The sequence below is a fragment of the Psammomys obesus genome, unplaced genomic scaffold (assembly GCF_907164565.1).
Source record: "Psammomys obesus unplaced genomic scaffold, mPsaObe1.curated_primary_1811, whole genome shotgun sequence".
NCBI lineage: Eukaryota > Metazoa > Chordata > Mammalia > Rodentia > Muridae > Psammomys > Psammomys obesus.
In genome coordinates, this window is record NW_026596155.1 from 1,096,419 (window position 1) to 1,108,454 (window position 12,036).

Below are 12,036 nucleotides of genomic sequence, written 5' to 3' on the forward strand. Positions count from 1 at the left end.
CCCTCCACAGCCATTCACTCATGCAAGAAATGGCAAATGCTATTACCTTACCAGTCCCACAACAGACACAGCCATTTTCCTATCCTGCATCTCACTGCCTTTCTGTCTTACTGCTTTCTTTATTGAACACCATGACCAGGGAGGTAGCACACTGAAGCTACACACCCACAGATACTTCTAACTGGTGAACATTAATGAGAATGCTTCACTAACAATATAGGGTTCATGGTACCAGGCTACCTGTAACCAGAGAGTGAGCAAGAATGTAGAACATCTATTCTTTTAGGATTTATCTATTTATGTGTATGAGCGTTCTATCTGCATGTATATGTACATGCCAGAAGAGGGCATCAGAGCATATTATAGATGGTTGTGAGCTACCATGTGGGGGCTAGGAATTGAACTCAGGACCTCTAGAAGAATAGCCAGTGTTCTTAAGTGCTGAGCTATCTCTACAGCCCTAGAGTACCTATTCTTTAGCAGTTGATTTTTTTTTCCCCAGTCTTAAACTTCTGAAATTAGTGTTGCCACAGACAACTGGCTGCTAATTGCTTCTCCCACATGGAGGCTTTAATTAGCACACTTCCATTGAGTCAATTTTGTTGAGGTTTTGTACTATTGAAAAGGAACCTAGAGGTTTCCTGTACAGTACTGGTATACTGTGGAAGCTCTGACTAGGAACGTCAGAGATTCCTCCTCCATTACACACAACCAAAACAAGGGTGCAACTTCTCCAAATATAACTGGATGAAATGCCTGACTTGATTTCTATGCCAAAATATAAACCGAAAAGAAATTGCTCACATAATGTAATTCTTTACAAATTCTCCTCAGTTTAGATAGAGGACAGACTTTATTCTGATCCAATTTTTACAGAATAAAATCTGTATCTATTAATGATTTCTGTTTGTAAAATCCTCATCATTCCTTCATTGCCTACATTGAAATAGCCCACGAATCATAATTCCAAAGAGGTATTAAGCAATGCCACTAAGTTATTTTAGCATAAAATCAAAGTCATAATTAAAAGGGATTAAAATTTATTTTCCAACATGTGATGCTTTTATTGTTACAGTAAGAAAAGAGTCAAATAAAATACCCCAAGAAAGTGAGATGCTGTTTTTCTTTTTGCTCATAACTCATCCAAGGTTTAACAGTGAAATAATAGGCATCTCGTATATTTCTTTATGAAAACATTAAAAAGATGGATTATGAAAACAGGATTCTATTACACTTCACTGTATAACATTTTGATAAAATTATTTCTCATGCTCATACAATCAACAGATATTCATTGAACATTCACAAAATCGACTTGCACTTAAAACACCAGCAGGTTTGTCCTATGTCCAGGAAGCTAAGCTCACATAATTTCTTATTTGAAACACATAATACACTGATAGCCAGGCTATACCTATGGAGTACACAGAGATTCAGCCCAGTCTCCAGGTGATACTTCCGAAATGGCCCTGTAACAATTACTGGCTAAACCACCAAAGGTTAATGTTTTGCAGCCTTTTAGATTTCACACAGTTCACATGTTACATCAGGGGCGATTTGTCCACCAGTAGATCCCTGATGAATATGAACTAGAACAAAACTATCACATCATTTTTGGGAGGTCTTGCGAGAACACAAACCACTGAAAAAAAATAGTCATTAATATGTAAAATTATATCCATTAAATGAGCAAGTAACATGCACAACGTGACCACGTAACTGGCAGCAGGAGAAGACGCTGGGGCATTCCAGGAGGTCTGGGGACAGGAAAGAGAGGGGAAGAGGTAGAGAAGGTAGCAGGGAGGGGACCACAGGCGGAGGAAATGCAGCAGGGAAAGAGGAAAGGAGGGAAGGGACTGGGAAGACAGAACAGAAAGGGGGAAATAAGAGAAATGAAAGCTTTGCCAATCATTTAATGTCTCACTTTTGTAAGTATATTTATTTTACTTAATGTCTCACTTTATAAGTGCTCAGTGTGAGTCCTGAAAAAGGGGATTACTGTAGCTTGCTACTGACATTCATAAATAATTTTCGATGATTATTCTGTTCTAAAAAGAAGAGTGACTAAAACTGATGGATTCTTTGCACCAATGTCTATACCATAGTTTAAATCCTGGTACAGTACAAAGAGAAAAAGGCTTTTTCCCATTAACAGTGTGTCACATATCCAAGGGACATAAGGACTTGCAAAAAAAAAGAATTAAAAATACGTGTTACCAAAACACTCTTAAAAGCTACTTAGACAAACCTCACTTTGAACTTTTTATCCACATATAAATAATGTATATTAGGAAAGAATCCTCATCTCATCAAACATAAATTTACTGTCTTGAAAGTTAAGATACTTCTTCAGAAACAATAATAATCTTTATTTACAGCAAGTAAAACAAAACAGCGAATGGACAATTTAGCCAACTGGAGTACAGCACAGAATCCCCCAAAAAAGCATCCGTACTGCTCTTCACAACTTCAGGAGAAACAGGATCCTCATTTAGAGAAAGTTCTTTTTGCTTAAGAAGTTTCTGAACTCTGCAAACAAGTCCAGATAATCAAGGATCTACACTTCATTTTACAAGAAAGATGATTTTTTTTGCTCTTGTTTGTTTTTTAAATACAGTAGCTGTAAGTTGGTTGCCTGACTAAATTAAATCTTAGAAATGCTAATTTTCTAATTTATTTTATTAAATTACATACATTGAAACATATTTGATATACTTGTTATTTTTATTTTTTCTTTGTACAAAAAAGGCTTGCTTACCATGCATGGAGATAACCTAGAACCCCTGCACAGATGTTGCCCATGGAAGTTCAGTGTCCAAGTGGGTTCCATAGTAATGGGAAGAGGGACTGCCTCTGACATAAACTGATTGGCCTGTTCTTTGATCACCTCCCCCTGAGGAGGGAGCAGCCTTACCAGGCCACAGAAGATGACAATGCAGCCACTCCTAATGAGACCTGATAGACTAAGATCAGAAGGAAGGAGAGGGTGACTTCTCCTATCAGTGGACTTGGGGAGGGGCATGCGTGAAGAAGGGGGAGGGAAGGTGAGATTAGGAGGGGAGGAGAGGGGGTTTATGGGGGGATACAAAGTGAATAAAGTGTAATTAATAAAAAAAAAAGCTTGCTAATGTTTGTTACCTAACTTTCAATAATTCTTGATAAGTTAAAAAAACAAATATAATCTATGCAATCAAAATTTATTTTAAAATCAAAACCTGACTTCTTAGGACCTAAAAAAATAATCACATAAATTTTTATATCTACTTTTACCTCAAATATTCAGAATTTCCATGTGTTTAATCATTATAAGTCCACTGTACACTGTTTGTTTTTATTTAGCAAGCATCCTATAAACCATGGCAGTATTTGACAAGTGCATTTACTCATGAAATCACTTCAGTGGACCCTGCCTGTCATTAAAAGAGAGCTGGAAATGAGAACAGCGGCGTGCAGTAAGGATGATGCTGTCCGGAGCGCTTGACAGATTTAATGTTCATAAATACAAGCATGTGCTCATCTGGTCACACCTGGAAAATCTAACTTTAATATCAACTACTGTGACAGAGGAAGCAAATGGTGGTTCTGGGGAGGACACAGCAAAGGGCAAGGGCATGTGTGGGAGTCCTGACAGGTAAGGATGTCATGGAACTGTAACATTCATTTATTACTGTACCTGGCATTCTTCTCTGTTCCCTGCCTTCCACTCTGCATCCTTATGTTCTCACAAACTATGGCCACAATTTATCAGATTTTTAAGCCTGGTAAGCACATTTTTATACACAAGAGAATACGATTGAGGCCTGAAGATGTCCTTTTAGCGCAGTCTTACCTGTGGGTAATCCTTTTCCTCTCAGTCGGTCTCGAATAGCCTGGCTTCGATCAGACTTCTGTTCACTGCTGCTGGAAAGCTGATCCGTCTGCACACAGGTAACCAAAGATCAAGGTTGATAAAATAATACTTTTCTATTGTCAGTGACTGTCCATAGAATAGCTCATTAGCCAGTCTTGAGGTTCAGTATCAAGTTAAGAGACTGCACGTCTGACTGTAATTTTTATGGCCTGGATAAAAATGGACCAGGACTGGCCAGTACAATTTTGAAAAGTTAAAAGGCAACAAAACCCAGAGTGGTCTGTACCTGGGACTAAAATCAGTGCTATTTGAAAGTAGCAACTTGAGGCATTCTGTTTTTCCTTGTTCTGATAACTATTTTCATTTCTCAAGTTAAAACTGTACAATTTTAAAGCTATATTAATTTTATAAAATAAAACTTTCTCCTGGTTGCAGTTATACATCGAGAATACCAGTTTAAAGTATTTCAGAAGTAATTTCCTAGATACTGTGTGCCATAATTACATGCTCTGTTAAATTCTTTTGCTGGATAGGCTAGAAAGTGACAATTTAAATTGATGCCCTAATGAATCCTCTTTTTAACAAAATGTTTCAGCGGTCTGAAATTTCAATGACTTTAACCATGAATATTCGTATAAAATAAGTCATGTCAAATCAGGTCAAAGTCTACATTGTACAGGATGAGAAGTTAGAATGCTGCTTTATTCAGATGAGCAGAGCGAGAATAAATAACGACTGGAGCTGAGACGAGAATAGTGACACTGAGCTAAGGACAGTTCAGAAGGCGTGAACCCACGCCGGCACCTATTCACACATTTAATATTTCTTCACTACTGAAGGGTGAGTACAGATTAAATTTGTCTCAGGTAGCATATTCATGGTTCAAACTATTTTACCTCCTATTCAAAAGAAGATTTAAATGGAAGTATTTCTGAAATGATGCTGTTCTTGGATTGCCTAACTGGTATCAGTCATACTGCATTGTTGGTAACAGCAAAACAGCATTAGAGACAGTCGCTTTGAAGCAGCTGTCAATCACAGCTGCTGTTTAGTGATGACAGTGATGGCATGGCAAGCACCGCGCTGTGCATTGCAGATGCTCTACCTAGCCCTCAAAGCAAGCTTGTTCTTCCTTTCATAGCCATTACAGATGCTCTGGGAGAGCAAACCCAGGCAGGAGGACCCAAAAGGCCCCCAGTCACCGCATGCTTACCTGACGGGTGACATGGGCGAAGCGATCTCCTAGTGACCCTGCTGTTAGTCAGTGGAAATAAAGCAAGGTGAATGAAGACCCGAGGTACCGGGCTGGCCTGCTGGCTGGACCCCGGCTGATGAATCTTAGTGTGTCCCAACTATTACAATGGCCACTGTGGGTAGCAATGGCGTCAGTGTGCAGGCACACATAGGCCTTGTGGTCAGAGATGTGCAGCCTCTGACTGGGTCTCTACTATGCATCACAGCATATTTTAGTAGCTTTTGGTTTTGGTGTTTAAGGAACATATGGAAATAAAACAAACAAATAAAATGGAAGCAGCCGTGGCAAGGGAGCTCTATGATGAGCCCGGTTACCTGCGTGCCTCCCCATCACAGCCTCACTGAAGTCTGGAGGAATTTTGACAGTTCACATTTTGTCTAGGAGACCTCTGAGCCTGCTTCTCACCATATGGCAGAGTGTGTAGAATACGAATATATCCCATTTACCAGACAGTATCCTGGTTAAGATGGAGAGACTAAACCTGCTAAGGGTGAAGGGTGAGGAATTAAGAGGAAGCCAGAAAGAACACCATGTGACAGCATGAACCTGCAGCCCACACAGAGAGGGGACAAGCACCGAAGGGCCGTCACAGAGTGAGAGTGCGTAAGTACATATGCCCATCAGAAAGCCACAGACGGTGACAAATTGCCAGAGAGAACAGGGCAGAACAGGCTGAGGGATGAAGAGCAGAGGTGGGATTATTAGATACAGATTTTATTCTTGAGTTCTTCACATCCTGGATGACAGAAAATGGAGGCATTCAAATCCCGGGCAGCGAGAGAGCCGCAGAATCCTTTCGCTCCAGAGAACTCCAGGAAGGCTGAGGGGTACACAGGGGATCCCGACACATGAGGGGCAGGAAAGCATTCTAGAAGCAGGAGGTATGTTAAGTGCTTCTGAGACTCATTTTGTGTATGAATGCATTTCCTCAAGGTGCTTGCAAGGACTTGCTAAGAGCGCAACAGGAAAAGATCAGGAGGAAAATAGGGAAGGACAGACTACTCCCAACTTAAAAATGCTGTGAATGTAAAATAAAGGTTTTCTAGAATAAAGTTCTTTAAAAACATTTTTTAAAAAAGATGCGGAAGACTAACTATAATAGCATTCTAAATTTTAAAGTATTGTTTGGAGTAAACAATCATAAATATCATTTTTATCTTATTGTTGAAAAACTGTACTGTACATTTAAAGAAAACCTGTGATGTTATTGAATGTTAAAATATGACTATGTTTACACGTTAGAGCTATAGCTTACCCCAGGGATATTTCCCAGAACCAGCTTGACCAACTGTTTCACGTAGGAAAATGAAGGCGCACAGTTGCTGTTCCTAATGTGGGCACTGCAGGCATCCAGGACAGTTCGAACCGACAGCCGGGCATAGATGCCATCCTCACACATGCCCAGGAGAATGCTGTTGAGATGATCGCCCAGCTTGATGGGCTAGTGAACGGAAACGCCACATTAATAAACATAAATACATATACTCCACAAAGGGCCTTTATAGGCGTCTCAGGAACACAGCAAATATTTGGAGAAAATAAATTTTTTCTATTGGTAAACATGTCTTGCCAATCTATTCAATCCAAAAACTTGAACAGAATTTAACATGTCTTCCTTAGATATAAAAGTGACCAAAAAAAAAAAAACCTGTTGATTTTGTAACAAGGAAGTGTTGTTGCTGTTTTCTGCTCATTTGCTTGGCAGGGTCTCACTGTCCCAGCCCTGGCTGCCCTGCACTCTCTCTAGACCAGGCTCCTCTTGACTTCACAGACTCAGGCTTCACCTCCCAGGTGCTGGGATTAAAGGTGTGTGCCACGTGACTGGCAGAAATGCAGGTCTTTGATTACTCAAATATATTTTGAAACAGTGACAGAATTTCAATATTCAGTGTTCAATCAGATCTTCTGTATGTAATCTGGCATTTGCATGCTTTGGTGGAAGGTTCTGAAATAACACCAGAGCAGCTAACTGAGATTCTCATTAATCTGATGAAGCAGACCAGAATGTGAAATCACTTATTAGTTAAAGCAGATTTTTAAGTTCCTACAACCAATAAGCATATGAAAGGGTGATCAGCATCACTGTTCAGTGAGAAATAAGAAACGGTGACAAGAAAGCACTTCCCAGCACTTCCGGGTGTGGCTCAATGCGGAACTCTTGCTTAGCACAGGTGAGGTCCTAGGCTCAATCTCCAGGACCCCGAGAATGCATTTAACAACTTAAATCTAGCAACATGACATACTGGGCAGACACGTGACCTCTCGCCCGCTGAGATATGAGTATCCCCGTTGGTATATATGAGTATCTCTCATCGGCAGTCCCACGTTGTTTCTCCACTTCCCCTAACAGAGCACCCGTTACACTGTGCTGTGTCTATGTAGCTATCTGTGTCTTCCAGTGACCCCACAGGTACGGCACAACTGCAGGCCCGGAGTCTCCTCCTTTGTCTGATACAAGATTTACCTACTAAATACTTTACGTTAATGTTAAAGTATTTCTAAAATGGTAATGGTTTATGACTACGTATGACTTTATATTGCTCCTTTATTTTTTGCATTGTTTATATGACTTCATTTCTAGTTAATAGAAAAAAAATGTTAATTATAGATTGCTGTGTTTTATGTGTTATGCTGTATGACAAATAATATCAATATCTCCAGTAACAACTGGCTTTCTCATTCATATTTATAGAATTGAAACTAAGGAGAAAAAGAAAATATATAAAAATTTCCAAGAGGTAAATTAAACTGAGCTGAATAAAATCATTTATTTCATGAATTTTAAGATGTGTAAATTTTGGAGTAAAAGCTTTATAGTATTTAATTGTTAATAGTCAATAAAAGAATGTACCTGCTTTTCTTTTGATTTCTAGTTACCTTGGTTTTTTGGTTTTTTTGGTCTTTTTGTTAGTTTGTCTTTTTTTTTTTTTTTTTTTTTTTTTCTCCTCAGAGCTGAGGACCGAATCCAGGGTTCTACCACTGAGCTAAATCTCCAACCCTTTTGATTTCTAAATAAATAAAATAAAACCATTTTTCCTTCCTCCTTTTATTTCCGTGTGTCATGTGTGTGTGTGTCTGTGTGTGTCTGTGTGTGTGTGTCTGTGTGTGTGGTGTTTTCGCTATGTGTCAGTGCTATCCGTTTCCACACTGTCATTTGAGGCAAGGTTACAAATATGCTCGATCATGCCCTGCTTTTGTGTGACAGAGACCCCAAGACAGGTTGTCATACTTGTGGGGCAAGCAATTTACTGTCTGAGCTACCTGCCCGGCCCTAAATGATACTAAATGTTACAACTTAGCCTTGAGGAATAAAGCTGTTTCCAGTGCTTTCAGCACCATTTGCTACTGTGTTTATACTGAGATTCCAGGAATCAGAATACAGAATTACAGAACAGAAATACTAAAACTGGCCCAATGACTGCCTGCAGGAGCACTGCAGTGGTATTCGGAAGTGGCAAGAGCCCAGAATTAACAACGTCCCCACAGCCTTAAAGGGCAGAAACAGCAATAGAGCCCCGCCTTCCATCCCAAGGCTGACTGGGACAGAGGTGTCACCTCCCTTAACGCAGGCAGACAGCTACAGTACTGCTCCTACCGCTACTGTCAGTGCAAGCTTGACTCATCAGCGTTTAAACCAGTAGCTGATAAGAAAGAATGAATTCTAACATCCACCACATCACACGTGCGGAAGAGCCCAGCTCCATCTCACAGGCTCGGTCACTGACACCTAGGCAGTGACTGCCACAATTCTTAGGATATTAGCAGTCACTGTCAGTTCATTCTGACGCTCCGACATTATATCTAGGAACAACCGATATAAGATATAAAACGCCTGAGTGCCTGGCAGCATGCTGTAGAATATGGACGCAATCATGGCGAAGAGCTTTGTAAAAAGCATAACTAGGTATCAATATAAAAGTCTCACACGTGTGGACAACTTACTTGGCTTTGAGGTACTTCGTGGTCAGCTCCCCAGTACAACGTCATTCCAAGAGAATAAATATGGATCTAGGAAGAGAATTTTCTTTTACAAAAATCACTTTATGATAAAATAAAAAGTTTAACAAGTAGTATATTTCCTTTGCTTCAAAGGAAGTATAACATGCAAATCGATAAAAATCATTTCGCATTTTACATAAAAGCACAGCAGAAATTACAAGGAGAGTAGCGCCGATTAAACCAGACACACACTCAGAGTCCCCTTTCCAGTTTCGCTCAGTTTCTTTATGCAAACGTAAGTAATGTGAAGATATGCTGCTAGCCCTTCTTTTACCTGACATGTAAAATGTACTCTGGCCTTGCTTTCTTAATTCGCCAGCAGAGACATGACCATGCTAACTGTAGGAGAGCTTACACTTGATTCACTGCTACGCAGAATTTTAGTATCTATTGATGTTTTATTTTCTAATACAATTCTTCTCTTATTAGAAGACAGCTAAGATTTTCTCAAACATTATGATACATGTTTCAGCAAACATTATTTTTATATGCAGACATTTCCCTTGAATTAATTCTGAAATTATGTGAAAGCCACACCTGTAGACAACACCCAAAACACATACACACAGACAATATGACTAAGTAAGAGAATTGCATTTTCCTACAGTTTTATCATTTTCACCTCAACTATGAACATGAAAGAGTTTCCACAGAAGATTTAGATTTTTGCTGGTATGAAAAGTGAGGGGGAAATACAATTGAAGTTTTGATTAGCTTATTTGCGGATTTGGGAGAGGAGAAGGATTAAAGCCTCTTCTGTCACTGGCTGAGAAATAACATATTGTGATGTTGACAAATGCTCCGTGGGTGGGGAGTAGGAGAGGGGTGAGCACGGGGGGGGGGGGGGGGGTCACTGTAGGCAGGAGGTGGGCATGTGTAGCCAGGAGGCAGGGAGTGTAGGAATTTGCATACATGTACCAGGAAAGAGATGCTAAGGAAAGTCTGCCTGTGTGTCCCGCTGTTGCTGCTGCTGCTGCCGCCCTTAGCCTTACAACCAGTGACTTACATACCAGGGACTGTCCAGGAAACTTGTAACACATACACACACACACACACACACACACTACCTATCTGGGATGGCCCAGCAGACTTCTAGGCTTTCGCCCAGGCCTAAGGCTGCCGAAGCCACCAGCTCCGTGGCCTGAGAAGCTAGAGGTGCTCCCCATCTCAGTGTGCAGATGTTCCTGTTGGAGCCCACGCCTCTTCACCATCAGCCCACCTCGAAAGTCAGCCTCCCTTCTAACACACGCACACCCTGCTCCATCTGTTCTCCAGAGCCTGACATCCTGTGAGGGTTTAACTTCTAGGTTTTGTTGTTGTTTGTTTGATGTTTTTGTCTCTACTTTAGCTTTCTTTTATTTTATTGCCTGTGTTTTATTTTGTTCCTGTTTTCTAAACTGTTTTAAAATTCTATAAGCCATCTTTAGTTCTCTTTAGAAATTGGCAAAAAAAAAAAAAAATCTATGTACAAATAAAATGTTAACACTAGTCTTACTGTGTCACGGCACTTTAGCCTATTTCTTGTATTGCCACCTTAAATCTGTTCCCAGTTTATAGATTAGAAGAATTTTTCAGTTTTCAAGTATTTTCAGTACTTCCGATTTCTTTTTATTCTAACTCTTCCTGATGACTTTGAAGGTCACCCTGATTCCACTCATTTTACAAGCAGGCTCCTAGGTTTCCTTCCAACATGTCAGCACCTGGCCAGCCTTTCTTCTCTCTTCCATTCCACTGTGCGGGCGTGAGCGCACACATGTGCGCAGTGCACAGAGAGCCAGCTTTTCTTAAGCACAATTCATTTTACCAAGAATGATCTCTCCTTGTCAACTACAGTTTTACCCGCTGGTGATGAGCCACAAAGGACTGCTTTAGTTACGTAATCATGTAAATCCTTTCACAGATGACACAGTTTCATTTGCATCTCACGTGAAGCAGTTAGTTAACACCTCCTCGTGCACAGAAAGCAAGGCTTACGTGTCTGCACACTTCTCAACACTAGCAGAAGACATTCACGGACATCTGCCAAGTCTAGCACAATGAGTGTGGGATTCAAGAGCAGCATCATGCAGTGTGCTCACATCACGTCTCTTAGGCCTCATCTCAAGACACTTATGAACACGTGTCTTGCTTTGGTCCGATAGTTCTTCATTATGCTCCTTTTCCTCCATTTTGGAATAGTAATGTATATCCTGTGCCATTATATGTTGGAAGTATGTAATCTGCCTTTTGATTTTATAGAGGATTATGATTAAGAGACCGCATGAGTCTCGGGAGACTTTGAACTTCTGAAACTATTATAGACTATGGGGACTTTTGAAGTTGGACTTGATGAATTTCTGAATTATGTGGTAGCCACAAACCTGTGGGGCCAGGGAGTGAAGCGTGGCAGTTTGACTAGGGATGGCTCCCAGAGACTCAGGTATTTGAGTGGCACTATTAGGAAGTGTGGCCTTGTTGGAGGAAGCGTGTCACTGTGGGGGTGGGCTTTGAGGTCTCCTATGCACAGGCTACACCCAGTGTGGCACATAGTCTCTTGCTGCTGCCTGTGGATCAAGACATAGAGCCCTCAGCAACGCCAGCGCCATGTCAGCCTGCATGTCACCATGCTTCCCACCGTGCTGAAAATGGACCAAACCTCTGAAACTGTAAGCCAGCCCCAAGAAAACATTTTGCTTTGTAAGAGTAGCCTTGGTCGTGGTGTCTCTTCACAGCAATAGAACCCTAGGACTTTGTTTTCCTTTGTATTAAAACCGAGGTGACAAGATAGACATTGGGGTTAGCTTTAAGGGGTGGCAGCGACATCCCCACACCCACTACCCTGAGTGCCCTCTCAACACGGAGCACAATGGCAGCCAGTGAGGTGGGATTCAGAGTTTATCAATGAAATTAGATTTGAGCTGGTCAGTGACATCACCATGTTTCTATTATAGAC

The 12,036-nt window shown here is 40.8% G+C and overlaps 1 protein-coding gene across 2 annotated transcripts in view; it reads right to left on the minus strand.

The window, feature by feature from the left end:
- The window catches only part of Ptpn13 (protein tyrosine phosphatase non-receptor type 13), a 160,376-nt gene that overhangs the window by 96,383 nt on the left and 51,957 nt on the right, over window positions 1-12,036 (minus strand). For both annotated transcript variants that reach the window (XM_055594551.1, XM_055594550.1), the window contains exons 4-6: window positions 9,048-9,113; window positions 6,361-6,546; window positions 3,830-3,917 (exon numbers count right to left, since the gene is read on the minus strand). In XM_055594551.1, coding sequence (XP_055450526.1) covers window positions 3,830-3,917; window positions 6,361-6,546; window positions 9,048-9,113 — 340 coding nt within the window. The remainder of the gene's footprint in view (window positions 1-3,829; window positions 3,918-6,360; window positions 6,547-9,047; window positions 9,114-12,036) is intronic.